General features: G+C 47.7%; 1 protein-coding gene across 4 annotated transcripts; it reads right to left on the bottom strand.

Annotated features, from left to right (window-relative positions):
• Positions 1–426: 426 nt before the first annotated feature.
• Positions 427–5,557, bottom strand: LOC111162262 (proline rich 14). Of its 4 annotated transcripts, XM_022526545.1 has the most exons (12): positions 5,484–5,557; positions 4,609–4,680; positions 4,317–4,485; positions 3,593–3,714; positions 3,331–3,520; positions 3,056–3,099; positions 2,753–2,862; positions 1,853–2,441; positions 1,421–1,490; positions 1,249–1,340; positions 890–961; positions 427–799 (listed from the first exon to the last, which is right to left on the bottom strand). In XM_022526545.1, the coding sequence occupies exons 2-12, from the start codon at positions 4,629–4,631 to the stop codon at positions 520–522; spliced, it is 1,761 nt and encodes a 586-aa protein (XP_022382253.1). In that variant the 5' UTR covers positions 4,632–4,680; positions 5,484–5,557; the 3' UTR covers positions 427–519. The 4 variants fall into 4 exon arrangements, with proteins under 4 accessions (XP_022382253.1, XP_022382254.1, XP_022382252.1 ...); XM_022526546.1 differs by lacking the exons at positions 4,609–4,680; positions 5,484–5,557 and having other exon boundaries at positions 2,753–2,817; positions 4,317–4,592; XM_022526544.1 differs by lacking the exons at positions 4,609–4,680; positions 5,484–5,557 and having other exon boundaries at positions 4,317–4,591.
• Between the last annotated feature and the right edge of the window lie 20,351 nt (positions 5,558–25,908).

The raw sequence follows: 25,908 nt of genomic DNA, 5'->3' as shown, positions 1-25,908 counted from the left end.
ATGTGCAAGTCAGGCACATACTACAAGTTGTTGTAGTGCTCAATTACAGGTGATTACTTTTATCTCTTGAATCCAGAAGCAAGTTCACACCTGCACGTTAGGAGGAATTCAGGGCCATCCTGATCAAGGCCTTCGTCCACTCTGGGTCCCTCAGACTCCTCCTTGATCTAAGTGAATTTAGAGAACCCTGATCAGAGTCCGGGGTCACAGTATCTTCCGGTGCTGGTTCCAAAGTATCCCTCCACACAGGAAAATTTTCAAATCAAGGAAGTATCTCCCATGATCCTCCCCCCACTTCCTCCCTGTATCCAACCCTCATTGCCTTCCCTGGCACCTCCCCCATTTCCCAGTCTTCGGGGGCCAAAGTAGAAACATGAGCCAGTACCGTCAATCAATCTCAAACTCAGGTAGAGACATACAAAAGGATCAGAAACATATCGAAAACTTTACTAGAAATATAGAGAAAAATATATAACTGCCTCAGATTCTTCAGGACGGATGGACAAACAGATGGAGCTCCTAGGTCCGATGGGGCTGCTCCCTATCCACTTCTTCCTCTTCCAGGAGTGAGGCATCCAGCTCCTCTAGCCGCTGCTGCAGCAGAGGTCCCACATCTGGGCTGGGGGGCAGGCTGGGGGTGAGGGTCCTGCCACCTGCAGCCCGCACCCCACGAGAAGGCCGCCGGGATCGAGGAAGGCTGCTGTCCCGAAATTCTACAGCCCGCCGAAGCTTCTTTGAGCTGGTGAAAATCAAAGTCCCATTGCGCTCCCGGGGTTCCTCAAAGATGGTCTCAAAGGTCCTGGACCAGGCAGGGAGGGGTGCTGGTTACCAGCATGGCCCGTGGCTCCAGCCTTCCCTCTATCACCCCCAAGCCTTCAAAGTGTCTCACCTCCTGGTTGTAGGCGACTGATAATTCTTGTTGGTATAAATTTCTTCTAAGCTGAACTCCTTCTTGTTCAACCTGGGAGCAAAGAGCAGAGGCCATTGAAAAACCCAGGGCCACTGTACCCTGGAAAAAGGATAAGCAAGGCCTGGTCTATATTTCAGTTTCTGGGACACGCTAGGGCCAGGAATGCTGCCTAAGGCAGACAGATGGTTCTACCATCTACAGATGGTGCAAACCATGTCCAGACCAAATGGACTCCTCCAAGCTGGATTATGTTCTCAGAGGAGACAAAGCCACACTTCAGGGGATCTGAGCCTACACCTGTTTTGCAAAGGCAGCTCCACGTACAATAAGCCACTCACCTGATTGGTCGAGGCAGCCCCATTGGTGTAAGGTTTAGCTGAGCACGGGCTGGTGTCCTGCGTATTCTGAATCGAGAAACCTTTCCCATGGTCTGCGAAAACAGGGCAGAGGATAAGGGTGCAGCATGGCCTCAGGCTCCCACTTGTCTCCTCCCCCGATCTGTACTCCTACCTTGGTCTCCGGGTCTGAAAGCACCTGGTCCTCTGAGGCCCTTGGCTCCTTCCCTTTGGTTGAGCCCAACCTGCAGAGAAAGTGAAGGCTCATGGACAAATTTATAGCAATATCTCCATCTCCTGCCCACTGGATAATAGGGAAGGAGGCTGAGCCCAGACTGTGCCAGGGCTTTAAGAAGGGTTTATCGAAGGGAACCTGGCTGGCTCAGTCAGTTAAGTGTCTTACTCTGACTCAGGTCATGATCCTAGGGTCCTGGGATCGAGCTCCACATCAGGCTCCCTGTTCAAGGCAGAGTTTGCTTCTCCCTCTCCCTCTGCCCACCCCACCAACTTGTGCACGTACTCGCTCTCTCTCTCTCTCAAATGAATAAATAAAATCTTTCAAAAAAAAAAAAAAGAAAAGAAAAGAAGGGTTTATCGAGAGCACTACCTGGGTTCTGCAGGTTCAGAGAAGGAGGAGGAAGATGCGGTGGACGAGCAAGTTGTGACAAGGGTAGGAGAGCCTCCCACTCCTCCAAGAGGGAAGACCTCTTTCCGGAGACAGGGCCGAGGGGGTGGTGGCGGTCGGGCCGTCTCTCCACCACCCACGGTGTGCCGCCGGGGCCGTGACCGGCTTGGGTGATGGGGAGCAGGGGGCCAGCTGCAGGCATCTGGGCCAGGAGGTCCCAGATCAGGGCAGGAGTGGCTTCGGCCCAGAGAGGGCTTAGAGAGAGGTGCTGGGGGGTTGTGGTCTTGGGCTCGCCACTGGCGGATAGGGGGCCGGGGGCTGACAGACGCAGTGTCCTCAACAGCCCTGGACTGCTCAGCCTCTGAGATGGCAATCTTCAACTCCAACTTCATGGGGGGTGATGGGGGTGGGGGCCGTGGGACTTTGTTGGGCGTGAGGAAGATGTCAGCAAAGCTCTCCAGCTTGGAGCGGACGGAACGGAAGAGGGGGGCCAAGCCCCAGGGACTGAGGCGGGGGCGTAAAAGGCTGGACGGCGGTGGGATCGATGGGGGCTCCAGTACAGGATCCGGGGCTGAGGAGAAGGAGAGGCTCAGGTGGGCATTCCTCAGCTGCATGTGCCTAAGCTCTACTTTGGTAGCCTCAGCCCCTCCCCCAACCACTAAGCTTCCCTCACAAAGGTATAAGCCCACGCCTAAAATACCAAGCCCTAAATTTAGGAGTTGAACGTCAGGCCTCTGAAGTCTATACCCCATCTTCACACACCAAACTCCCCTCAGGGAGGGAGATAAGCCTCTTCCCTTCAGCCCCTACCTCTGCCCCGGATACTTTTAAGCTCAGCCAGCATTTTCCAGAGCCCTAAATCTCATCCCTTTGAGTCCTTACCTGGTGGTGGGGTCTCCGGAGGGTCCTCAGGCAGGGCAGATGGCTGGAATGGGGGATCCAGGTCCCTGGATGGAGGCATTGACTGGTGAACAATCGTCACGGGCTCGGCTCTGGGGTGAAGGGGGAAAGTAAAGGCTGAGGGAGCTTCCAGGTTCAGGTCCCACCCAAGCCAGCACCTCCCCAGTCCCTTAAGGCTTCTGAAGGTGCTACTGGACAAGCAAATTCTGATGCCCTTAGCTCTAGCCGCTGGGGTGATAACTGCTGCCTTGGACATTTCGTTAATCCCTGCCCCAGCCCTCTCACCTTCTCGTGGGGATGAGGAAGTTGGGAGTCTCATCAGCAAAACCCTGGATGTAAACAAAGGATGTTTTGGGGGAGGCAGGGAAGCCCCCTATGGCCTCTCTAGCTCCCCACATTCTGACCCTCTCAAGCGTCCAGAAGCCTGCCAGGGTTCACACCAAAGACTTTTTCATATAGGTCTCTCCTCAGTGTCTTCCATATAGAATGCTGTTCTCCTTGCTCTGGGAAAAACCTATCCCAGCTGAACCCCTTACATCCTTACCCCCAAATTCTCATACCTCAGTTGAGGGTCTTGGGCTGGCAATGTCCTCTAGCATCACCACCAGAGTAGGCTGGGGGGCCCAGTCCACCTTTTGTGAAGGGCCCTCCTCTGGGCCAGGGGTTGTCCTTGATCGCCGCCTCAGGGTAGAAGAGGGCCGGTGGATGCGGCTCAAGGGCTCTCGGCATAAGTGCAGTGGGTCGGGAGGCCTAGAGAGGAAACAAGAAGATCAGAGGGGCTCAGGTAGGCTCCTAGCCTACCTTCCATCCCGCCATTCTCACCTGGTCTGTGAGGACCACGTAGCCTCTTGGGGTGGCGAGGCAGGCGGCTGGCTGTGGATAGAATCCTGCCGGTTGCTGCGGTGCCGTGTGGTGGGGGTCTCTTCTTGGGACACCAGGGGAACCTAATTGAGGAGGAAGTGTCAAGGGCAAGGCAATGAAATGAGGTTGGACTGGACAGGGCCTTTCTGAGCCTAACTGGGCCATATGCCACAGAAGTGACAGAGTCTATGGCTAGAATTCGCTTAAAAACCCAAAGAAGTGCATTTAACTGAATCAGTTTCGGGGCCAGAGAGTAAATGTCCCGAGCTGTAGTAATCTCACACAGGCTGTTTGGAGAAATGGAAAGGAGTGACCTTGGGTGAGTCACTGCCCTGTTTTTCTAACCTGTGCAATAGAGCCAAAGACCTCAGCCTGCTTCCCAAGAATTGCCTAGACGTTGGGCTGGGAAGAAATCAAGGGTTTCTTATACTTAAGAGCACTTGTAGAGATGTGGTTCCAGCCCAGCAGGGTTTTTTTGTGGGGAATGGGCACTAAAGACCCTGCCCAGATCTAGGTTGGATTAAGTGAGAGCCAAGGAGATCTCTAGCATTAGGGAGGCTGCCTGGCAATGAGTGTGAGAATGAGGTATTTGGGTCTCAATTATCCTCACTAGTGATCTGGTCTGACTCTGGTTCTGAAGAGGGGGCCTGAGGGAGAAAGGGGCCTCTCAGTTCAGGGAGCTCACCATGTGGGCAGCCATAATATCTTCCAGCACCACAGCCAAAACCCTCCGAGAGGCCTTTTCCAGAGGTGAAGGGGCCGCTAGAGACTGCAGTCTCGGCCGTTTGGGGCTCCTGGCTCCCCATAATGCTCGAGCCAGGGGCTGGCGGCACAGACGTGACCGGCCAGGTGAACTGGAAGATGAGAGAAGCAGAGGACGGTCGCCTGAGCCTGTCATTGGCTCTGTGGTTTCCCCGGTACGGCCGCCAGGGTCCCGTTTCCCGTGCTCAAGACAGGCGGGCGGGGTGCGCTCTCACCTGGAGTCCCCGGGCAAGTCCATTGGGGAAGCGGCGGCTCCGGGGAGTCCCTGGGGGATCCCAGGTCGCAGCCTGGGATGGGGGGAGCGGGGGAGCGGGGAGTGAGGGCCAGCCCTTCCCCTGGGGCTCCGCCCTTCATGGTCCGCCCGCGGCTCCCGGTAGCCCAAAGGCCGAAGCCCTAGGGCGTGAAAGGGCGACCCCGGCTGGCCGTCCAGAGAGGGTGTCTTCCCGCTGCCGTCGCCCGAGATCAGTGGATCCACCCGCGTCCTGACTAGCACTTGCTGGGAGAACCTGGCTTGCAGCGGCGCCAGTTCTCCCACGGCCCGAGCTTCTGGGGCCTTTGTCCCTACAGAATCCGCCCTGAGATCTCCCGGGATCAGCTGGGATCCCGGTCCTGGGAGTCTCACTTTCCGCCGGATCCCTCTGCAATCCTCATCCACTGCCACCGAGTGGCCAAGAACTCCGAAGCTATACTCCCACACACCGACGGTCCTCTCCCTTACCCCGCCCCACCAGATCCCCTAGACTGGATCCCTGTGGAAAGAATCCTACAGCGCGGTTCCTCCAATGAGACGCCGCGGGGATCCTCTCTCCCTGTGAGTTTGGGCTCCGCAAAGCTCCACTCAGATAGGAGTGGCCCGAGCTTGAGCATCACGAACTCAGTCCGGATCCCCGGGGATCTACTGTCAAGCAGATACCCCCTTCACGCCAATCCCGGGAGGTCCCGCCCACAGACCCCCTCTCCCCCCACCCCCCGGCTCCCCGCCCAGCGCTCTCCCCAGCCCGGGACCAGATGGTTCAAATGTTTGCTTCCCTCCCTCCCTCCTCCCGCCCTCTCTCCAGCCGCTCGGTGCCCTCCCCCGCGCGCCGCTCACCGCCGCCTCCCGCGGATCCCGGGTCTTCGACGGCTCCTACCTCCGGCTCCTTTAAACCAGCCTTACCCAGCACTGCCCAACCGCCAAGGGCCTTCTTCTCCGAGCCCTCGGGCACCGCCCAATCGCCGGTCCCCGTCTTCCGGGGTGGCGAGAAACTAAGTGAAGCCACCTGGCAGCCATCTTCCCTAGGGGCAAGAAGCCAAATTAGGCACCGCCGCCATTATAGTTGAGGGCAGGTAGCTCTGTCCTCGATGAACCAAAGTGGACCGGATGGTGTCATTTTCTGAAGGCCAGGCAGTCAGCGGTTGAAGACCAGGCCAAGTTTCTTGAGCTACTGAGGTAGCTGTAGTGAGTAGAGTGCCGCCACGTTTTTTAAGGGCACCTTCCGGTGCTTTAGTTCTTAGGCCAATAAACGTGAACTGAATACTAACGACATGGGAAATTCCCAATTTCCTAGAGAGGCCTCATTGAGGGCGGTTCCGGTACCCTCCGGGAATCCTCAAGCCGGTTCCTAAGGCGCTGAGAAGATTTTGGGGCGGGACTAGGAACCAGAGCCTCCGGCTCCAGTGTTTGCACGACGTCCCGGAGAGACTGGGCTGAGCCAAAACTGGGAGGAGGCTGCGGCCGTTGACCTTCTTCTCGGAGGTGTGGGGGTTTGTGTGGCCCGCGTCGAGGGCTCGGTATAGAGGGACCGATAACCACCTTGGCGTGCTCAGTGGTGTCTGGCAGCTTTCCTTTCTGTTCCGGACTCCCACGAGCGCTGTTTGAAGGGAAACAATCCTCAGTAATAGGAGTAGTAGCAGCAGCAGTAGTAGCAGTCGTAGTCTTTAGTATTAAGGGATGAAATCCTGATGCTTGAGAGGCTGTATCATGAAACCTTTACCTGGAGGTGGGCTACTGGTGGGCAGGAAGTGGGCCTGCACTAACTTCTTGCACTGTGAAGGCACCCTCACCGCCAAACCAGTGCCTGTGTTTCCAGTAGTTCTCCTTCCCCAGAATTCTCTGATCCAAACCGGTACTTTTTTTCTTCAGGAAAAAGAAAGCCTGAAGACTAGAATCCTGGGTCTGAGATGAAGGTGCAGAGTTCCCTGCCCAGCATAATTCTTTCTTCTGGGGCTTAGTGATAAAAGTAATGACACAGAGAGGATGATATGGAAAGAGCAAAATCAGTGAGAGCTGGTGTGGAAAGTGACTCCCCAACCCTGTAACCAAGGGCTCATCCAGAGTCATCCAGATGTAAGCAAGGACTCATCCAGGGCTCGCCCTCCAGACCAAGCCAACTCTTTGTAACCCAAGGCCTGCAGGGACCTCTGGAAATCCACGATGAGACTTCTGCTGAGGGTAGGCGGCACCTTTTCCATCTAGAGGTGTTCTCTCTGCCCTGGATCCCTGTTGGCTGTATGGTGCCTGAAAGGGTATAGGGGTTCCTTAGGGGTATGGCGATGCTTCCAGCTGTGACTGCTTGGAAAAGCTTTTCAACCTTGGTGAGCTGAGAGCCCTTCTGCAGACTCTCACTTTTCTGCTTAAACAGGTGCTTCCTAAGCCCCAGGGCAAGAAAAACTTTCAAGGGCAGAGCATGCCTGATCAGAGTTTTGATTCTTTGGGTCTCCTGAAGAAGTCAACCTGAGGAAGTAGCCTGAGGAAAGGGTCAGGGCCTGGGCCTGAGAATCTGGTAGGGAGGCACAGCCCTAAGATCCTAAGTTGGTGTGCTGGCGTTCATCAAATTAAGTCTAATGTAGACTGGGGAGTCTTGACCCTAAGCCCAGGCTAGTAATGGTGAGCGGTTTCACCTCTGCCTTCCTTGTGACTACCATTTCAACAACTCTTATCACCGCCTGTGCACACACTCCAGGGCATGGCAGTGTGTGCTGATCCAGTAGCAAGAGGCCCCACATAGCTTCCGTTGGGGCAGGGGATGTGGCTGGAGGTTGACACATGGCTGTATCATTCTCCAGAAACTCTGGGCTCCTTTAGACTTGGCCTCACTTATGCTTAACTGTTCCCAGCCTCAGTGGCCTCACTTGTAAAATGAGAACAATAAACTCTGTCATGCCTATCTCTAAATAGACTTGAAAAATCAAAATCAAATCAGAAGATACATCTGATTGTGCATGATAAATTAAGTCTTGGGCTACAGGTAAAATATGTAAAATATGGATGATAAAACCATCTCTCTTTTCTCTCAGAGTACCCTCTATCCCTTTTGGCCCTCAAGCCGACTCTGCTCAGTACCATTCCTGGAAAATGGCAGGAAACCTTGAGTTTGGGTTGCTCTTCTGGTTGGCATCAACCATTTAACAAGATTGCAACACCTCCTGCACGTGGTGCCTGGGGATAGACAGGTGCTTACCCCCAGGAGGTTAGAGTTTACATTCCTGTATACAGAATAGCCATTGCTCAGCCCTCTCCCGCTTAAAGGACTTGTCCAAGCCAGGTGTCAGCAATTCGTGATCAATTTAATTCCCCAGGTGAGGAGCTTTTAAGAACCCCTTCTGGGGCCTTTCCACTTTGGTCAGCGACTACGAGTTGCCGGAATTTGTTTTGGTCTGAGAAAGTTGCTCCTGCCTCTGGTCTAACTCTGCTTCCCCGATTAGAGAGCCACCTGCCACAAGTACTATATTTGGCTCCTTTTTTTTTTTTTTTTTTCTTTTCGGGGGGCGGAGATGATAGGAAGGTGTCAAGTTTAGAACAACTGAATGGTAAAGTGATAGGGCTTATGGTGAGGATGTCAGAGGTGGGGAGAGGTTGAGGAAAGTAGAGAATCAAGAAGGGTGAAGGGAGATGTCCGTTAATATCTGAAACAATGGTATGTGTCTCTACCAGTTACGAGTTTATTACCTCAGCTGCAAATTCATGCTTCTTGCCTCCTCTCTGAAAAGGGATCTGAGCCCTTTAAATATATTTTCTTTGCCAACCGGCATCATATTAAATTTGTCAGTAGGCAGCTATGGAGGGATTGCAGAAAAAAAGGGGTTTGCTTCCTGGTTGCAGTGAGCCCTATTGGCAGGCTCCTGGGGTATACAAGTGGGTTCCCCTGTTCCCAGATTCTGAAGTGTAGGCCGCTTCTCCAGTGCCAAGCTCCTGCCAGGCACACTGGCCAGAAGCTCCCCTGCTGTATCCCTTGGACGGTTCTCTGGTGCAATGCCTCTGAGGCACCTTCCTGTGAGCAGTTTTCCCTGGTGTCCCAGAGGGATTTCCAGCAAGTTCCACCAGAAGTGGCACCCCAGCAACTTCGGTGCTCTCTCCAAAAAGTTGTAGATCTCACCCCGGGGAGGCCCAGGTAGAGGCTATGCCTTGGGTGCTACATCCCCAGCTGGGGTAGTGACTTCTTTTATCTGCTATTCCTGCATTGTTGAGAATCTTTACTTCCTGTTATCTGTAATGGGCAGAATTGTGTTCCCCCGCCTCAAATATATGTTCAAGTCCTAACGTCCAGTTCCTATAATTGTGACCTTATTTGGGAAATAGAATCTTTACAGATACAAGTGAGGTCATACTGGATCAGGGTGGATCCTGATCCGATGACTGGTGTCCTTGTATGAAAAAGGAAATTTGGATACAAATAGAAAGGAGAGCGCCTTGTGAAGACATGCACAGAGACACAGACATCTTGAAACCCAGGAATGCCTGAGATTGCTAACAATCGCCAAAAGCTAGAAAGAGGCGTGGAAGGTTATTACCCAGGGTTTCAGAAGGCGTATGGCCCTCCCGATGCCTCGATTTCAGATTTCCAGTCTCCAGAACGATGAGAGAATGGATGTGTGTTGTCTTAAGCCACCTAGTTTGTGTAACTTGTTATGGCAGCCCCAGAAGCGAACACATTCCAGTCCCTCATTTCTCTACTTCCCTGTTATAGTTGATAATTCTTTTTTTTTTGAAGATTTTATTTTTAAGTAATCTCCCCACCCAGTATGAGGCTCGAACCCACAACCCTGAGATCAAGAGCTTCGTGTTCCACTGACTGAGCCAGCCAGGTGCCCCAAGAATTTTATTTATTTATTTGACATGGAGAACAAGACAGAGCATGAGTCAGGGGGAGGGGCAGAGGGAGAGGGAGAAGCAGACTCCCCACTGAGCAGGGAACCCAACATAGGGCTCAATCCCAGGACTCTGGGATCATGACCTGAGCGGAAGGCAGACGCTTCACTGACTGAGCCCCCAGGTGCCCCTGCCCCAGTAATTCTGTAGAATAAACTTGTCCTTGTTCAAATTACTGTGTACTTTCCTTCTCCTGATTGGACGTAGACTTACACTGTCACCAACAAAAATACTAGCGTTTTCGCTTAAATAAAGCAGAATATCTGAAAGTCCCTGCTGTAATTACATGCAGATGTTTCAGAGAGTAGGCCATTTTCAAGAGAGGCTTAAAGGCTGCATCACGGACATATTCCATAAAGGCATTTCCAATGCTCCCTTCACACTTGAAGAGAAAAAAGAAGGAAAGAAAAGAAGAAAATGAGTGCAGATGGTGCCTGTGAGAACAGCTGGCTTAGCTAGAATGGGGGAGGTTGAGTTGGACAGCCGCCATGTTGTCTAAAGGCAATCCTTGGCATCCTCTGGTTTTGGGTGGAGGTCAGCTCTAGACAGCACTCAGAAAACAAGTCTAGGTAGAGGTTTCTGGAAATGCCTGTGCCTGGTGTTGCAGGCTGGGAAGGCAGAGGGACAGTGGTACTCACAGCTAGAGTGACAGTGTTGGGGCAGGGAGGTCCATAACACACACGCACACACATACATACATCCATGATCTTTCTGTCAGCAAAAGAGACCTAGATGGGGCCTGGCTGGTGGAGAAGGCTCTAAATATAGGCTAAGGTGTCCATTTATTTGCTCAACACATTTGTTGAATTCCAAGCACATACCAGACACAAACGCTACGATGGTGAATGAGACAGTGAGAGTCCTTTTCCCCAGAGAGACAAGTAAACAGACACAGTGCATAGTGAGATAAATGCTAAACTCAGCTTGTGTACAGGTTCCTGAAAGAGCACAGAAGCAGAGCTGGAGAAAGAGACTTCTCTGAGAAAGTGATGAATCATCTTGAGAATTGAAGGAAAAGGGGGTCAGGAAGGGAGACCGTGCCTGGGTTACCTCAACTGTGCAGAGGGCCAGAGGGCAAACTCAGGAGGCTGCAAACAATTTGGTGGCAGCCTATCAGAACTATGGCACGCCTTTTAGAATTATTTTTAATCCTCCTTTTGCTACGAACAAATGAATGAATAGAGAAGTAACACATTTACAGTGCTACTTTTATTTTCATTTATTTTAAAAGATTTTATTTATTTGAGAGAGACGAGGAGGGAGAAGGAGAAGCAGACTCCAGGCTGAGCAGGGACCCTGACTCAGGGCTCAATCTCAGGACCCTGGGATCTTGACCTGAGTCGAAGGCAGGTGCTTAGCCAGCTGAGGCAGCAGGGCATCCCTACTGTGCTACTTTTAAAAACTCAATATAACCCTCAGTATAAAAGACAAAGTCTTTTATTTTAAAATGTGTATCCAATAGTACAATAGTGTGCCTTACATAATTTAGAATAAAAGTACAATTACAGGGCAAGGATATGAATTTTAGAACGAAAAGAATCCAGACATGAAAGAGTATATCTGTGCATATATATGTATATGTAGTATGATTCCATTTGTATTACATTAAAAAGAGGCAAAACTAGGGGTACCCGGCTGGCTCAGTCAGAGGAGCTTGCAACTCTTAACCTTGGGGTGGTAGAGATTAATAAAAAAAATAATAAACTTAAAAATATATATTTAAGGGCTGCCTGGGTGGTTCAGCTGGTTAAAGTGTGTGTGCGACTCTTGGTTTCGGCTTAGGTCATGATCTCAGTGTCCTGGGATCAAGTCCCATGTTGGGCTCTGGGCTCAGCATGGAGTCTTCTTATCCCTCTCTCTCCCTCACTGCTCCTTCTCTTGCTTGTGGCTCACTCGTGCTCTCTCCCTCTCTCTCTCTCAAATAAATCTTTAAATATATATATATACACACATATATATATGTGCATATATATATTTATGTGGGGCTCAGAGATCACAAGCAAGCAGAGAGGCAGGTGGAGGGGGGAAGCAGGCTCCCTGCTGAGAAGAGAACCCCATGTGGGGCTCGATCCCAGGACCCTGGGACCCTGACCTGAGCCGAAGGCAGAGGATTTAACCACTGAGCCACCCAGGCGCCCCTATTTACTTATTTTTATTTTTATTTTTTTTAAACATTTTTAAAATTTTATTTATTTGACAGACAGAGATCACAAGTAGGCAGAAAGGCAGGCAGAGAGAGAGGAAGGGAAGCAGGCTCCCTGCTGAGCAGAGAGCCCAATGTGGGGCTTGATCCCAGGACCCTGAGATCATGACCTGAGCTGAAGGCAGAGGCTTAACCCACTGAGCCACCCAGGTGCCCCTATTTACTTATTTTTAAAGATTGTATTTATTTGAGAAAGAGTGCATGCACAAGCAAGGGGAGGAACAGAGGGAGTGGGAGAAGCTGGATCCCTGCAGGGCAGGGAGCCCAACGTGGGACTTGATCCCAGGACCCTGAGATCATGACCTGAGCGGTAGGCAGATTTAACCAACTGAGCCACCCAGGTGCCCCAAGAAGTAAATTTTAAAAGTCAATAGTTTTTTGTCTGCAAGTTTCCACTCACTCATTTGTCCTCCAACTCACTAACCACATTGTTATGACTCAAGCCTGTTAGTCCCCTCCTTTTTCCCCTCACTGCATTTCTCCTCCAACTAAGCTGACTTTCACTGGGCTCTAAATAATCTTTTCACCTCCCACTTCTTTGAGCATCCCTCTTTATGCCCTAAATCTGTGGCCCTAAACCAGTGGCTCTCAATAAGGGACATGCTACCCCCTAGGGAGTGTTCTGTGAATTTGTGGGGACATTTTTTTGTCACATTGGCATTTAATGGGTGAACCCGGGGATATCAGTTGTCTTACACAGCAGCAGACAGCCTTGCTCAATGACATGTCCCTTGTCCTCCACCAGTTTTGGAACGGCCCATGGACTTTCATGTAGGTCAAAACACATTTATAATTATCCAAGTACTGAACCTAAATCCATTTTATATATAAACACACATTTATAAATACAGTTATAAACCTGGGGTACCTGGCTGGCTCAGTCAGAAGATCATGTAACTCTTGATATTAGGGTCAAGAGTTTAAGCCCCACATGGGGTATAGTGATTACTTACACGAAATTTTTAAAAAATTGTTTAAAAAAAGAGTACAGTTTTTTCCCCCCAAATTTTGTTTGTTTATTTGAGAGAGAGGGAGGATGAGCAGGGTGAGGTGCAGAGGGAGAAGCAGGCTCCTCGCTGAGCAGGGAGCCCGATGTGCCGCCCAGGCGCCCCAAAAAGAGTAGTTTTAATCCTCACTTTTCCAGAGAGACAGACACCTGTATATATCAAGGAAAGATTGTATTTTGTTTTGTTTGGAATTTCACCAAGAATTGTTTGCCATTTTGGAAAATCATGGCACAGAGGGGCACACTTGAATTTGAGTCACCAATGCAACCCATCTGTGACAGTCTAAGCTTGTAGCTGCTGAATTCATAGAAATCCTGTATGTAGATCCAAGCGTATGATGACTTCATTATGATCACTTCACTAAGTCTTTGACTAAGTCCTCCCTAAGCATTTACATATTGAGATATACATTATTTAATTTTTTAAAGAATAATATAATACAGAAAAATATGCAATTCTTAAGTGTAAGCTCAATGAATTTTCACAAAGTGAATACACCCATATAACCAGTACCCGGATCAAGAAACCAAAACATAGGAGCGCCTGGGTGGCTCAGTGGGTTAAGCCTCTGCCTTCAGCTCAGGTCATGATCTCACAGTCCTGGGATCATGCCCCGCATTGGGCTCTCTGCTCAGCGGGGAGACTGCTTTCCCCTCTCTTTCTGCCTACTGCTCTGCCTACTTGTGATCTCTCTCTCTGTCAAATAAATAAATGAAATCTTTAAAAAAATAAGTAAATACAATTCACTTCTTTTTATTTTTTTAAAGATTTTATTTACTTATTTGACAGAGAGAGAGAGAGCAAGCTAGGGGGATGCTTGACCGACTGAGCCACCCAGGCGCCCCTAAAATTCACTTCTTAATAAGTAGTATATTCACACGGTTCATATTTTAAAATAATTTTGTAGTCAGTCCTGGACCCCTCCCATAGGAAATCATTCTTATTAGGTTCTTATCTATCCTCCAGAATTTCTTGGTGTATATAAAAGCAAATATACTCTTCTACCCCTGCCTTGTTTACACTTAAGAGGTAGCGTACTACACACACTGTTCTGCTCTTCACCCATACCTACATCCAGAAGCTTTTTCCTTGGCGGTGCATAGAGCACTTCTGTGTTATTTTCAACAGCTGCCTAGTTGGTCATTGTGTGAATATACCACAGTGTCTTTGATCACTCTCCTGTTGATCAGATTTAAGTTGTTTTTTACGTTTCAGTACTAGAAACAATGCTTCAGTGATAACATTTATATATATGTCACTTAGCACCTGTATTTTATAGTGGAGAATTTTGAGGAAGGACAAGACAAAATTAAGATGATGTTTTAGGGAGATATAGCAACTCTTGTGCAAGGTGAGTTTGGGCGTAAGGTATATATGGGGGTGAGTTATTAAAATAGGCTAGATATAATAGGGAGGGAAGTGTGATGATTTTACAAGTATATCCACTGATTCTTAGAATCTTCTCCCCTCAGAGTTAGAGCCTAATTTCCTAATCTTGAGTATGACCTATTGCCTCGAACCCAATAAATAGGGGAAAGCAGAACTGGCAGTGTGTGACTCTGGGGACCAGGTCATAAAAAGATACCCTCTTTTGCTCTTTCTATCCTGGATCACTTGTTCTGCAGGAAGCCAGCTGACATGTTGTAAGTGGCTCTATGGAATCCTATAAAGAGGCTCACATGGGGGAAACTGAGGCCTCCTGCCAACAGCCACGTCAGTGAACTTGGAAGCAAATCCTTCAGGCTCCATCAAGCCTTGAAATGGCTACAGATCTGGCCAACATCTTGCCTGCCACCTCATGAAGCTCCTTGAGGAGAGGAACTTTGCCTATTCTTTTTCTTTTTATTTATCTTTTTTTTCCTTCAGATTTTATTTTTTTCTTTAGTTTTTTTTTTTTTTAATTTGAGAGAGAGAGAGTGAGCACAAGCAGAGGGAGGGGCAGATGGAGAAGGAGAGAGAGAATCTCAAGCAGATGCCATATTGAACATGAAACACGAAGTAGGGCTGGCTCGATCTCACAACCCTGAGATCAGGACCTGAGCCGAGACCAAGAGTCAAACGTTCAACCAACTGAGCCACCCCGGCGCCCCTTTACTGATTTATCTTAAGCTCCTAGTATATAACAGGCTTTCAGGATTGGCAGCGGAAAGCCATGAAAAAGAAGGGGTCAGATAAAGGAGCAGTAGGTCTAATACGCCAGTAATAGGAGTGAAGTGTGGTTGAATAGTGAATTAAAATATTTAGAAAAAGTAACAAGCAGCCAGTTAGATGTGGAGGCCTAGAGGAGGGTTTCTCAACCTCAACAACTCTTAATAGTTTAGACCAGATTGTTCTTTGTGAGGAACGGGGTAAGATGTTTTGCAGAAGTAGGCCTACCTGCTACCCACTAGATGTCATAGCACACACATCCCTTCCCTGTCCTCTCCTGTCACCACCCTCCCTCCTCCAAACCAAAAAAATGTCTCTAGACATTGCCAAGTATTCCGGGGGAAGGGAGATCAGCCCCCCACCCTTAGCTGGAGATCACTGGCCTAGAGGATAGAATGACAATTGAAACCAAGGGAAAGGGGTTGGATGCCTGAATCTTGGGGAAATGCACTTTAAAAATGAGGATTGTCAGGGCACCTGACTGGGTCGGTCGGAAAAGCCTGTGAGTCTGGATCTCTGGGCCATCAGTTCAAGCCCCATGTTGGTGCGGAGATTACTTAATAAATAAATAAATAAATAAGCTTTATAATTTTAAAAATACATAAATAAAGATGAGGGCTGTGGGGCTCCTGGAGGCTTAGTTAGTTAAGCATCGGACTCTTGGTCTCAGCTCAGGTCATGATCTCAGGGTCCTGGGATCGAGCCCCACATCAGGATCTCTGCTCCGCGGGGAGCCTGCTTCCCCCCTCTCTCTGCCTGCCTCTCTGCCTACTTGTGATCTCTGTCTGTCAAATGAATAAATAAAATCTTAAAAAAGAAAGACTGTGACAAAAGACAGAAGAGCCAGAAAAGTAAAACCAACAAAATGAAAAGGTATTCAGAAGCCAATGAAATCAAGTGGCAGTGTTTTAATGAGGAAGTTGGTAGGACTTGGGAGAGAATTGTTTTAACGGAATCAAATCACAAAACCCTGTTGCGGGGCGTTTGTGTGTGCTTGTGTCCAATTATGCGTCCTAGGTGAGATAGGTGATGAAAAAGTAGGCGCATTGTGGTAGCTAGCAACAAGAAAGCGACCGCACAAATATGGAACAACATGGTCAAAAGCAGAAAGAAAGAATCAGAGAAGGTGAGACTGCAGGGAAACTGGGAAGAGAGAAAGCAAAGGTGTATCCCACCGCCATTCTTCATCCCTGGAGGGTCGTGGAAAGGACAGAATATTAATCTCTCCCCTTCTCAAGAGGGAAAGAAGTTGTTTGTTAAAGGAAAGAAGAAGGGAGCAGAGCTTTAAACAAATTAAGTTAGAGAAAAGCATGAAGTGGGATCTCCATCCAACCCTTAGCTTCCTCAGACTAATTTCAAGAGATTGGCTTTCTGGATTGGGAGCCGTAAGAATTTTCTCTTGTGGCACCTGACTGGCTCAACCATAAAGAGCATGAGACCCTTGATCTCCAGGTCACGAGTTCAAGTCCCATGTGGGACATAGAGATGATGTAAATAAATAAAACTTAAAAAAAATAAAAAGTAAATTTAAAAAGAGAATTTTCTGGGACTAGATCAGTATGAAACCATGCCATTCTTTTAGAACATAGTAGACCACAGAAGTCTCTGGAAAGGACACTTTTGTGCATTTATACTCCTCTTCCATGAGTTAAGACCCCTGTGTACTCTGATGTGAATGAACTAAAGCAAAAGTCTTTTCTCAACTCCAGGTTCTCCTCTTCCAAATCTTTTTTTAAAAAAAGATTATTTATTTATTTGGGAGACAGAGATCACAACTAGGCAGAGAGGCAGGTGGGGGTGGGGGGAGCAGGCTCCCCGTGGAGCAGAGTCTGATGTGGGGCTCGATCCCAGGACCCTGAGATCATGACCTAAGCCGAAGGCAGAGGCTTAACCCACTGAGCCACCCAGGCGTCCTCCTCTTCCAAATCTTAAAGCCATATAACTCCCTTGCTCAAGAACATTTACTACCTCCCTGCCACCTACAGTGTAAGGTGAAAAAATTCTTGTTTTGTGTTCAGGGAAAGGGAGGAAACTAACACTTATCAATGCCTACTATAGGCTAAGTGCATTCATTTCCTAGGGTTACTGCAACAAATCACCGTAAACTTGGTGCCTTCAAACAACAGCAATTATTCTCCCACAGTTCTAGAAGCTAGAGGTCCAAAAGCGATAGGTCTGCAGGGCCATGTTCCTTCTGAGACCCTGAGCAGAATGCTTCTTTGCTTCTTCCTAGCTTCTGATGGAGGCCACCAATCCTTGACATTCCTTGGCCAGCAGTTGTGTCCTTATAATCTCTGTCCTGTCACCACATGGCTTTCTCCTGGAGTCTGTCGTTCGATGTCCATATTACCTTCTTATGAAGACACCAGTCACTGGGACACTTGGCTGGCTCAGTCGGTAGAGCATGTCTCTTTTAATCTTGGGGTCGTGAATTCAAGCCCCAAGTTGGGGCATAGAACCACTGGTCCATCCTTGAAGGCCCAGATCAAAATGGCACGTCTTTGCTGAAGCCTTCTTCAAGTGTCTTCCTCTGATCTTCTAGGGCATTTCTCATGTCCCTTCTGTCCTGCAATTATTTGTGTTCCCTTCTAAAATGCTGCTCAATTCAAAAAATTAGATGGAGGACAAATTAGACAATATGGGGAAGTTTTGGAATACTAGAGTGCCCCCAAATTTTAGTGAAGTGATGAAAAACGTTCACACACTTTAAAAGAGCTTTTCTGAGGGAGAGCTCACTTACCACATAACTCACCTCTTCGAAGAGTGCAATTCAAAGGCGTTTTGTCTATTAGCATCACTACTACCTAATTTTAGAACATTATCACCCCCCAAAGAAACTTCATACCCATCTACTGTCACTTTCTATTCCCTAACCCCCTCCCCAGCCCTTCTACAGATCTGTTCTAGACATTTCATATAAACCATCACACATTTTTATTTGACTTCCGTAAGGACTTCTTTCGTAGGATTTTTTTTTTTTTTTCAATGATCTTTGCGGATCAACACCCTTATTTTACAGGAGAAAACTGACCGGTGTTGAGGCTGTGTAAAACCTAAACTCGCACACGGATTTCGGATTCCCTGCATAGAGGAGCTGCTGTCTTGAGCTCCGGAGTGGGAAGTCCGCGGGGCTCCATCCAGCAGCCCTGCTGGAATCGAAGCCGCTCCGGGAGAAGCCAACCCAGAACTCCGCGGGAAGAGCCGCCTGGGTTCTTGCCCCTCATTCTGGCCGCTGCATTGCAAGTGAGAGCGGCCTTACGCCGCCTTTTCCTCCAGGTACCGTGGTCACTCGCCCGCCTAGGATCCAGAGCTGCGCGGCGGCAGGTCACTCCACGCAAGCGCAGTTCAAACCTCCCGCCCTCCCCAAGGCCCAGTCACCGCGCCGCTCGTCTTGGCGTTCTGCTGGAGATGGCCTATCAACGAGCGCGATCGTGGGACAGCCCCCAGCGGCAGGGGCTCCGGGAGCCCAGTGCCCCAGCGCCCTCCGCGGCAAGGAACCTGGATCCCCAGCGGTGCTTGCTTCAATAAGGAAAGGTCATCACACGGCTTTGTCTCCCAAAGCTGGCGTCGTCCGGTTTTCTATGGGACTTTCTCAGGATACGGATCAAAAGTTGAGAGGTCCTCCAGGGGCTCATAAACTTAAGGGGCGGCCTGGGGTTCCGAGTGGGGAGGATCTCTGGTCGGAAAGGAGGCGTCCTGGGAGCGATACCCCAGGCCGACATGGGTCTAATTAAAAAGTCGCAAAAGTCCTAGCCCTACATACCCACCCCCTGCCAAGCTGCTGTATTTTTTAAATGGGGGGGGGGAGGGAGGGGGGAGAGACTAAAAAACAAAACACAGTGTGGCTGTGTTAATGCATTTAGCTTAATGCTTAGTTAATGCTTAAATGCATTTAGCATACTGATGCTTTTAACACAAAAATACACGTCAATGTGGGGCACGTGGGTGGCTCAGTTAGTTAAGCACCTGCCTTTGGCTCAGGTCATAATCTTAGGGTCCTGAGACTGAGCCCCAAATCAGGCTCCCTGCTTAGCGGGGAGTCTGCTTCTCCCTTTCCCTCTGCTCCTCCCCCCACTCGTGCTTTCTCTCTCTTCTCCCAAATAAATAAATAAATAAATAAATAAATAAATAAATAAAATCCTTAAAAAAAAATACTCTGCAGGCACCTGGCTGGCTCAATGGGTTAAAGCCTCTGCCTTCGGCTCAGGTCATGATCTCAGGGTCGTGGAATCGAGCCCCACATCGGGCTCTCTGCTCAGCAGGGAGCTGGCTTCCCCTTCTCTCTCTGTCTGCCTCTCTGCCTATATCTGATCTCTGTTAAATAAATAAAATCTTAAAAAAATACTCTGCAATGTAATTGTTCTATTTACAAAATAACTGTAATAGAAAAATAATACATAGGGTAAGGTCTAGTAATAGTTTCTGGGTCCAGACTACTTGTTTGAAGACAAAATCAAAAGTTTACATTTCAGGGAGGCCTGGGTGGGTCAGTCAGTTAAGCAGCTGCCTTCAGCTCAGGTCATGATCCCAGAAACCTGGGATCAGCACCGCATTGGGAGCCCCTTCTCAGCGGGGCATCTGTTTCCTCTCCTTCTGCCCCTGCCCCTACCCGGCTCTCTTCTCTCGCTCACTCTCTCTCAAATAAATAAATAAGATCTTTTAAAAAAAAAAAAAAGGTTTACATTTCAGAGTTTCCTGAAAATAAGGCCTGGGGCTAAAGACCTTCTGCCTCCCATCCCCCTTGGCTATGCTTCTGAGTCCCTAAAGCTGTGGGTCACAGAGGCAGCATATTCAGAACCCCCAAGTGGCTAAGTGCTTCTGCACTGATATCAGACAGACTTGAATTCTGATCTGGATTCTTTTTCTTACATGTGGTGTGGGCTTGGGCAAACCACTTAATTTCTCTAAGCCTCCAGTTTTTTTAAGGCTAAAATGGTCCCAATAATGCCTAAAAGGCCTCTCAGGAGTTGTATCCCCCCAAACACACACACACACACACACACACACACACACACACACACACACACACATTTCTTCTTCCCTAGGATCTGAGAGAAGCTTTTGTTTCTTGGGGGGGACAAAAAGTTGAGGTCTGCGGTCCTCTGGAGCTCCAGATCCTAAAGAGAAGGTACATCCCAGAGAAGTCTGTTGAGTTGAGGGGATCAGTGTACGTCTCAAGTCAGACTTCTTGGAAAGTCTCAAGGACACATCCCTCACAAAGATCTTCTCAAGGAACCATCTGGTGCAATTTCAGTACCTATTCTAGGCTAGTTCCATTTTCTCAGATTGCAAGTGGTACCAAGCTCCTTCTAGGTTTGGGGAAATAATAAGTTTCTAAAAAGAACCCTTGACTATTCTTTCTCCACACATCTTTTCTCCAATGAATGCTATAGAGAGAGGGGGTCCTGATGTGGAACTGGGGAAGAGAAATAAATTTTCTTCAGCACTTACTGAGCTCGGGTCCTGAACCTCAGTGCTCCTAAAGAGGATCTTTAATTACATTATTTCATTTAATCCTCACAACATCCAGAAGAAAAAGAAAGGATTATCCATGTTTAACAGGTAAGAAAATTAAGGCAGAGAATTCTGGCCCCTTGTTAATGGGAACATAGGATAAGAGTGCTTTATAAATGGGAATTCAAAAGGAAACATGAACTCTTTGGAAAGGGTCCCAAAGACGAATTAAGTATTGGAGCTCAGGGTACATTTTCTTTCATTAGGATGGGAGTGTTGTAAGAGCTTAGTTGACGCTCATGATCACTTCAAGTTTTAGTATGTCACTCATTAAAAAGAGGTTAAAATCTAGTGAGTTTTTTTTAAGGTGTCCAGTTACACTTTCTGAATACTCATCTTGGGCCTTTGGAAACTTAAAATATAAAGGATATCAAAGTAGTTTCTCAATAGAGTGACGATCTCAGGACTCTTGTCTTTAGCTGAGCTAATTCTAGAGGGTCCCTAGAGGGTTCCTGTTATTGGAAAGGAATGTTGGGGGGAGTCAACCTTCATAGGTGGAGAATAATATCTCGACTGAGACATTCGATCAACCCTCCTTGACAAGATGGGCTCTTGGTTTCAAAGATTTTATTTATTTATTTGACAGAGAGAGAAAGACAGTGAGAGAGGGAACTCAAGCAGGGGAGTGTGAGAGGGAGAAGCAGGCTTCCTGTTGAGCAGGGAGACCAATGGGGTCTTGATCCCAGGACCCTGGGACCATGCCCTGAGCTGAAGGCAGATTTAACTAACTGAGCCACCCAAGCGCCCCATGACGGGCTCTTGGTGAGGGATTAATGAATGGCCCCAGGATTCTATAAGACTGTGCCAACTGTGGGGACTTGGGCACCTCTCTTAATCAACTCTCCCGGAGGGCTCTGACTCAAGCCTTTGAATTTGCCCACTGCCTTTATGAGCCAAAAGTGGTTACAGACTAAGTTCTGAGATTCTGCCTATTTTCCAGTAGAAAATAAGAGGAAGGAGATGCAGAAGGAAGGGACCAAAAGCCAAGAAAACTTGGGAGATAGAAACATCAGGGCCAGAGCAGATGCCTCACCCCGAGACTGAGGACCAGGGCCTGGCATTCATGATGCCCTGACATCTTAGGACCCACAGTCTGCATCCAAGTCTGTGTTAATCCCCCAGTATAAACCCTGTAACCAGATATGTTACCTTGACTGTAACTGGGCCTTCTGAAAAGTCCCTACCTTGGATTTGCACCAAGATGCATGGCCTTGCCTCTTTCCTGAGTGTGACTATCGCTTCTCAAAGGCCTAGGAACTGATTAGCTACAGAAGCAGTACGCAGAATTATCTCACTACTGGTACAGGAAGTGCTGGGCCCTTGTCGGCTCTTACAAGGACATCACCTGAATGAGTAAGCGGGAAGTGACCTCACACCTTTCCCAAAGACCTGAAGTATTTTCCCATCTATTAGCTCTGATTAAGCATCAACAGAATGATCCTCAGTAGTAGAAAAAAAAATCCAGAAACATGTCAAGAAATAGCAAAAAGAACAGGGGTCTCAGTTCTTAGATCTGTACTCACCTGAGGACACTAAGCACTATCCAGATACTTTCCAGAAGTCTAGGTTAGTTGAGTCTGGGAGAGTGAGGGGGACACCAAGAATAGGGGTTTGGGACATACTTGAATAGCTAAGGGATGGGACTCTGGAGAAGATGGGGCAAAGACCACACCCCCAACCTTCAAGGCTTCTCCAAGAATTAAAAATATAAACTTACAGCATTTCTCACTGCTTCAAGATAGTAGAACACGGTAGGAAGCCTCTCACTTGTTGGCAAGTTTCATCTCCCTCAGATAATAACTCTCTTGAATTAACTGCCTCACGGGCCCCAAACTTTACACACTCATTTAAATTCCAGTGACATGTCTGTGAGACAGATGGTATGAGCTTAGTTTCAACAGAAGGAGCAGAGGTAGAATCGGGCAGAGCACGCTCGGTGCGGGTTCACTCCACAGTAACGGCGCCTGGTCCAGCGCGTATGAACCCGCCCCCTGTCAGGCGTTACCTAGCAACAGCGTCCTAGAGTCTGGCCCCAGGGACCAACCAGCGCAGACCTAGTTATTTCAGTGATGGAGTGGTCCAATCACTGAGCGCTGCCAGTCCTCTAGCCAATCTCCGCCAGCTCCACTACCGGCTTAGGAATTATATTAGGGGGAGCTGAGCGTTCGCAGCTGACTCTTGACAGTTAAGGTCAACCGGAACGAGTAACAGGCTTCCCAGTGCATCAGAATGACGGTTGTGAAGGCAGGTCGCCGCCATATTCTCATGGGGCATTTTCCGGTCTCATTGTACCAGAATGACCCAAGATGCCGTGATTCCTCCTTTCCGGACGGAGCTTGGCCCCACGCGAAGCCGGATCCGGACCAGCTCTAAGGCCGGGCCCAGTGGGGTACTGTCTCCTCAGCCCGGAAAATACAGTGACCCTGGGGTTGGAGCATGCAGGATCTGGGGGCTGGAAGAGTCCAAAGCGCCGCCTCCAGCCCCGCTCCCTATCTGGAGCGCAGAACCTGAACCCAAGCCGAGGAGGTCGTGTATTTTCTCTTGGGGGAATGGAGAAATCTGAGGCTCGGAAGGCCTTGTGCCGGATGGGATGCAGGAGACCTAAAGGCCACGTGGGGGCGCTCGCTCTGCCCATTTTTTGCTGCTCACTCATTTCATTTTTCACAATGTATCTAAACCAGTTCTTGGTTGAAAGCTGCAACCACGGAAACCACCCAGGCGTGCAAAATGCCTAGAGGGGACAGAGGAGGTAAAGTGGTGGGGCTGAGACATAGGGAGGTACTGTTCTAGAATGCCTCCTGGAAGCCTTGGGTTTTTTGTTTCATTTTCTAAATAATTTACACAACCATCTTTCCCTGTCTAATAAGACTACAACATAGTTGGGTTTTTTAAAAATTAATTATTTATTTTTAAATGTTTTATTTTATTCATTAATGGGAGACACAGAAAGAGAGGCAGAAGCAGAGGGAGAATCAGGCTCCCCGAGGAGCAGGGAGCCCGATGTGTGACACGATCCCGGGACTACTGGATCGTGACCTGAGCTGAAGGGAGACGCTTAACCCACTGAGCCACGCAGACACACAAGTAGAGTTTTTTTTAAAAAACAGTTTTATTGAGATATAATTAATTCGCCATAAACTTTGTCCCTTTAAAGTATACAATTTGGTGATTTTTAGTATATTCAGAGGGTTGTACAACCATCACCACAATCTAACTCCAGAATGTTTTCATCACCCTGGAAAGAAACCCTTTAGCCATCACAACCCCGTTGTCCCTTCCTTCAGCTCTTGGAAACCACTAATCTATTTTCTGTCTACTGATTTGCCATTCTGAACATTTCTTATCATTGTAATCATAAGATATGTGGTCTTTTGTTTCTGGCTCTTTTCACCTGACATACTGTATTGAAGGTTCATCCGTGTTGTACAATGAATCATTATTTTTTAAACAGTTTAATAGATTTTATTTTTTGAAGTAATTTAGGGTTAGGCTGAAAGTACCAAAAGTTCCTGTATCTCTCTACCCCCATCTCAGCCTCCCTACTATCAACATCGCATACCAGATTGGTACATTTGTTAAAGCCTATGAGTCTACATTGATATATCTTTATCATCCAAAGCCCACAATTTACATTAGGGTTCCCTTTTGTTTTTGTACATTCTATGGGTTTTGAGAGAGGCATAAGGACATGTATCCATCAATTATTATAGTATCATTACCCTAAAAACGTCCATGCTCCACCTTTTCATTCCTTCTCCCCAAATCCTGACAACCACTCATCTTTTTTTACTGTTTCCATGGTTTTGCCTTTTCCAGAATGTAATATAGTTGGAATCATACAGTATATAGCCTTTCCAGATTGCCTTCTTTCTCTTAGTAATACTCATTTAAGGCTACTACATGTCTTTTCATGGCTTAATAGCTCACATCTTTTTAGGGCTAATATTTCATGTATGAATGTACCATCGGTTATCTATTCACCTACTGAAGGAGGTGCTTCCAGGCTTTGGCAGTTATGAATAAAGTTGCCATACGCATCTGTGTGCAGGTTTCTATGTGTACTTATGTTATTAACTTATTTGGGTAAATACCAAGGAGCATAATCGCTGGGTCATATAGTTAGAGTATGTTTAGTTTTGTAAGAAATTGACAACCTTATAAAATGGCTGTACTAATGGCCTTTTCTCCTTTTCCTTTTTCAAAGTGAGCTCTACACCCAATGTGGGGCTTGAACTCATGACCTCGAGATAAAGTCATATGCTCTACTGACTGAGCTGGCCAGGCACCCCAGTACTAATGGCTTTTTCAGTGAATTCCTCAAGAGTTTATATATCATGTCATCCACAGATAGTTTTACATCTTTCTTTCTAATCTGGATGCTTTTATTTTCTTGCCTAATTGCTCTGGCTAGAACAATGCAATGTAATAGAATAGAAGTGTTGAGGATAACAGTGGTGAGTAGAATAGAATAGAAATGGCGAGAGTGGACTTCCTTGTCTTGTTCCTGACCTTAGGGGGAAAGCATTCAGTCTTTCATCAGGTGGAGGACATTTTCTTTGAGTCCAATTTTTGAGTGGTTTAATCATGAAGGGGTGTTGGATATTATCAAGTGCTTTTTGCACTTCTATTAAGATGATCGTGGGGTGCCTGGGTGGCTCAGTGGGCTAAGCCTCTGCCTTCAGCTCAGGTCATGGTTTCAGGACCCTGGGATCGAGCCCCGCATCTGGCTCTCTGCTCAGCGGGGAGCCTGCTTCCCCCCCCCCTCTGCCTGCCTCTCAGACTACTTGTGCTGTCTGTCAAATAAATACATAAAATCTTTTAAAAAATGATTGTGTGGGTTTTGTCTTTATTTTATTGATATATAATGTATTATATTCATTGATTTTCAGATGTTAAACCAACTTTACATTTCTGGATTAGTCCTGTGCAATTCTGGTATATAATCTTTTTAATACATTGCTGGATTTGATCTACTAGTGTATTTGGGTAAGTATTTTTATTTTTATTTGTGGCAAAATACACATAACATAAAATTTACCATCTTAACCATTTTTTAAGTGTACACTCTCTTAGTTGTTGGGCAACTAATCTCCAGACCTTTCTCCTGTTGCAAACCTGAAACTCTCTACTCATTAAATAAACCCTCCCCATTCCCTTCCACCACTCAGCCACTATCACAATCACCCAACCTCCTGCTTCTATGAATTTGATACTATAGACACCTCATATAAGTGAAATCATACACTATGGCTTATTTCACTTAGTATAATGTCCTCAGGTTTAATCCAAGTTGTAGCATGTATCTGACATTCCTTCCTTTTTCAGCTGGATGGTATTCCATAGCATGTTATCAACCAGATTTTGTTTCCCCATTCATTGATCTACAGACACCTGGGTTCCTTCTATCTCTTGACTGTTGTGAATTTGCTGCTATAAACATGTGTAGACAAATAGCTCTTCAAGGCCATACTTTGAATTCTTGGGACACATACCTGAAGTGGAATTGCTGGGTCAT

The sequence above is a fragment of the Enhydra lutris genome, unplaced genomic scaffold (genome assembly GCF_002288905.1).
Source record: "Enhydra lutris kenyoni isolate GAN:26980312 unplaced genomic scaffold, ASM228890v2 scaffoldscaffold90, whole genome shotgun sequence".
Taxonomy (NCBI): Eukaryota; Metazoa; Chordata; class Mammalia; order Carnivora; family Mustelidae; genus Enhydra; species Enhydra lutris.
This window is presented reverse-complemented; position numbering and strand designations above follow the sequence as displayed.

Coding starts and splice junctions, on each gene's coding strand:
- LOC111162262 (XM_022526544.1), bottom strand. CDS start 4,529: ATGACAGGCTCAGGCGACCGTCCTCTGCTTCTCTCATCTTCCAGTTCA. Junction 3,100..3,330: donor GCCCAAGACCCTCAACTGAG/GTATGAGAATTT, acceptor GTTTACATCCAG/GGTTTTGCTGATGAGACTCC. Junction 2,442..2,752: donor TCCGGAGACCCCACCACCAG/GTAAGGACTCAA, acceptor CCTTCTCCTCAG/CCCCGGATCCTGTACTGGAG.